Source organism: Rhea americana, unplaced genomic scaffold (genome assembly GCF_003343005.1).
Source record: "Rhea americana isolate MKP2758 unplaced genomic scaffold, rheAme1 scaffold_544, whole genome shotgun sequence".
NCBI classification, from domain to species: domain Eukaryota; kingdom Metazoa; phylum Chordata; class Aves; order Rheiformes; family Rheidae; genus Rhea; species Rhea americana.
The window spans coordinates 39,261-40,868 of record NW_028186695.1 but is presented as its reverse complement, the minus strand read 5'-3'; the positions used below and the strand labels follow the sequence as shown (position 1 = coordinate 40,868).

The 1,608-nt window shown below is 67.9% G+C and overlaps 1 protein-coding gene across 1 annotated transcript in view; it reads left to right on the top strand.

Moving 5' to 3' along the window:
- The window catches only part of LOC146588060 (electrogenic sodium bicarbonate cotransporter 4-like), a 15,746-nt gene extending 14,138 nt beyond the window's left edge, over positions 1-1,608 (top strand). Inside the window, 7 exon segments of the mRNA XM_085318601.1 lie at positions 19-197; positions 281-353; positions 457-525; positions 647-820; positions 897-1,058; positions 1,218-1,285; positions 1,429-1,608. Coding sequence (XP_085174727.1) covers positions 19-197; positions 281-353; positions 457-525; positions 647-820; positions 897-1,058; positions 1,218-1,285; positions 1,429-1,594 — 891 coding nt within the window. The 3' untranslated portion in view covers positions 1,595-1,608.

Genomic DNA, 1,608 nt, shown 5'->3' with positions numbered 1-1,608 from the left:
GCCGGCGCTGCCTTGCAGAAAGCGGCGGGCTACCACCTGGACCTCTTCTGGGTGGGCATCCTCATGGCCGTGTGCTCCTTCATGGGGCTGCCCTGGTACGTGGCGGCCACCGTCATCTCCATCGCCCACATCGACAGCCTCAAGATGGAGACGGAGACGAGCGCCCCGGGCGAGCAGCCGCAGTTCCTGGGCGTGAGGTGAGGAAGGGCCGACCGCGGTCTTCCTCGGCGGCGCCGGCCGGCGCGGCAGGGCCTCACGGCGCGCCGCTCTCCGTTGGCAGGGAGCAGAGGGTGACGGGCATCATCGTCTTCGTGCTGACGGGCATCTCCGTCTTCCTGGCGCCCATCCTGAAGGTAGGAGCCTCCGGGCCGGTCCCTCGCCGGGGCGGGATGCGGGCGCGGGGGAYGGGGGAGCCCCGGCGGTGAAAATTCCCGGCGTCGCTCCGTGTGCCCGCAGTACATCCCCATGCCGGTGCTCTACGGCGTCTTCCTCTACATGGGCGTCGCGTCGCTCAACGGCATCCAGGTGAGCCGTGGCCCGAAGAGGGGCCCAGCCGGGGCGGCGAGGGCATGGTGGCGGTGGCGGGGGGTCCCGCGCCGTTCCCCCCACCCCGGGGTGCCTGACGCCCGCCTCGGCCCCGCCGCAGTTCTGGGAGCGCTGCAAGCTCTTCCTCATGCCGGCCAAGCACCAGCCCGACTACGTCTTCCTGCGGCACGTGCCGCTGCGGCGCATCCACCTCTTCACCCTGGTGCAGATCGTCTGCCTGGCCGTGCTCTGGATCCTCAAGTCCACCGTGGCGGCCATCATCTTCCCCGTGATGGTAAGGCGCCGGCGCAGCGCTCCGCCGCCGCCGCCGTCGCCGGCTCCTTCATCCCCATCCTCCTCTTCCCTCCTAGATCTTAGCCCTGATCCTCGTGCGGAAGCTGCTGGACTTTGTCTTTTCCCAACACGACCTGGCCTGGATCGATAACATCATCCCCGAGAAGGAGAAGAAGAAGGAGGACGACAAGAAGAAGAAGAAGAAGGGCCCCAAGGGCGACAGCAGCAGCGACGAAGAGGTGCGGGCAGGGCGGCTCCGGGCGCCGGCGCGAAACGCGGGAAGCGCCGAGCTTCCTCGGCTTCGGCATCCCTCAATGCCCGGAGAGGGACGGCGTGCTGCGGGGGCTCCCCAACCCCGGGGGGGCGTTTCACGTCCGTCCGTCTGTCCATCCCCTTAGGAAAGAGGTCCTCCGCCTGGAGCTTTGCGTTCCGATTCCTCGCCCAACGGTTCAGACATGGATCGCAGGTAAAGGGCATGGGAAAGGGCGCGGGAAAGGTCATGGGAAAGGGCGCGGGAAAGGGTGCTCGGAGCGCCCGCCCGGCCCGGCGGGTCTCGGGGTGCAGGGCCGCTGGATGCCTCCCCCCTTTCTTCATCCTCCTCCTCCTCAGCATCACGCTGCACCTGAAGATTTCCTGCCCGTCGTCTCCCGCCTTTAACTACTCCCGGAACCCGCTCTGCGCCGTGCCCCAGGTGAAGATCGAGATGGAGTCGGACTACGAGGACACCGACACGGAAAAGCAGCCTCGGGACATGGGCAGCGAGACCACGCTATAGTTCGGCGCGGCACT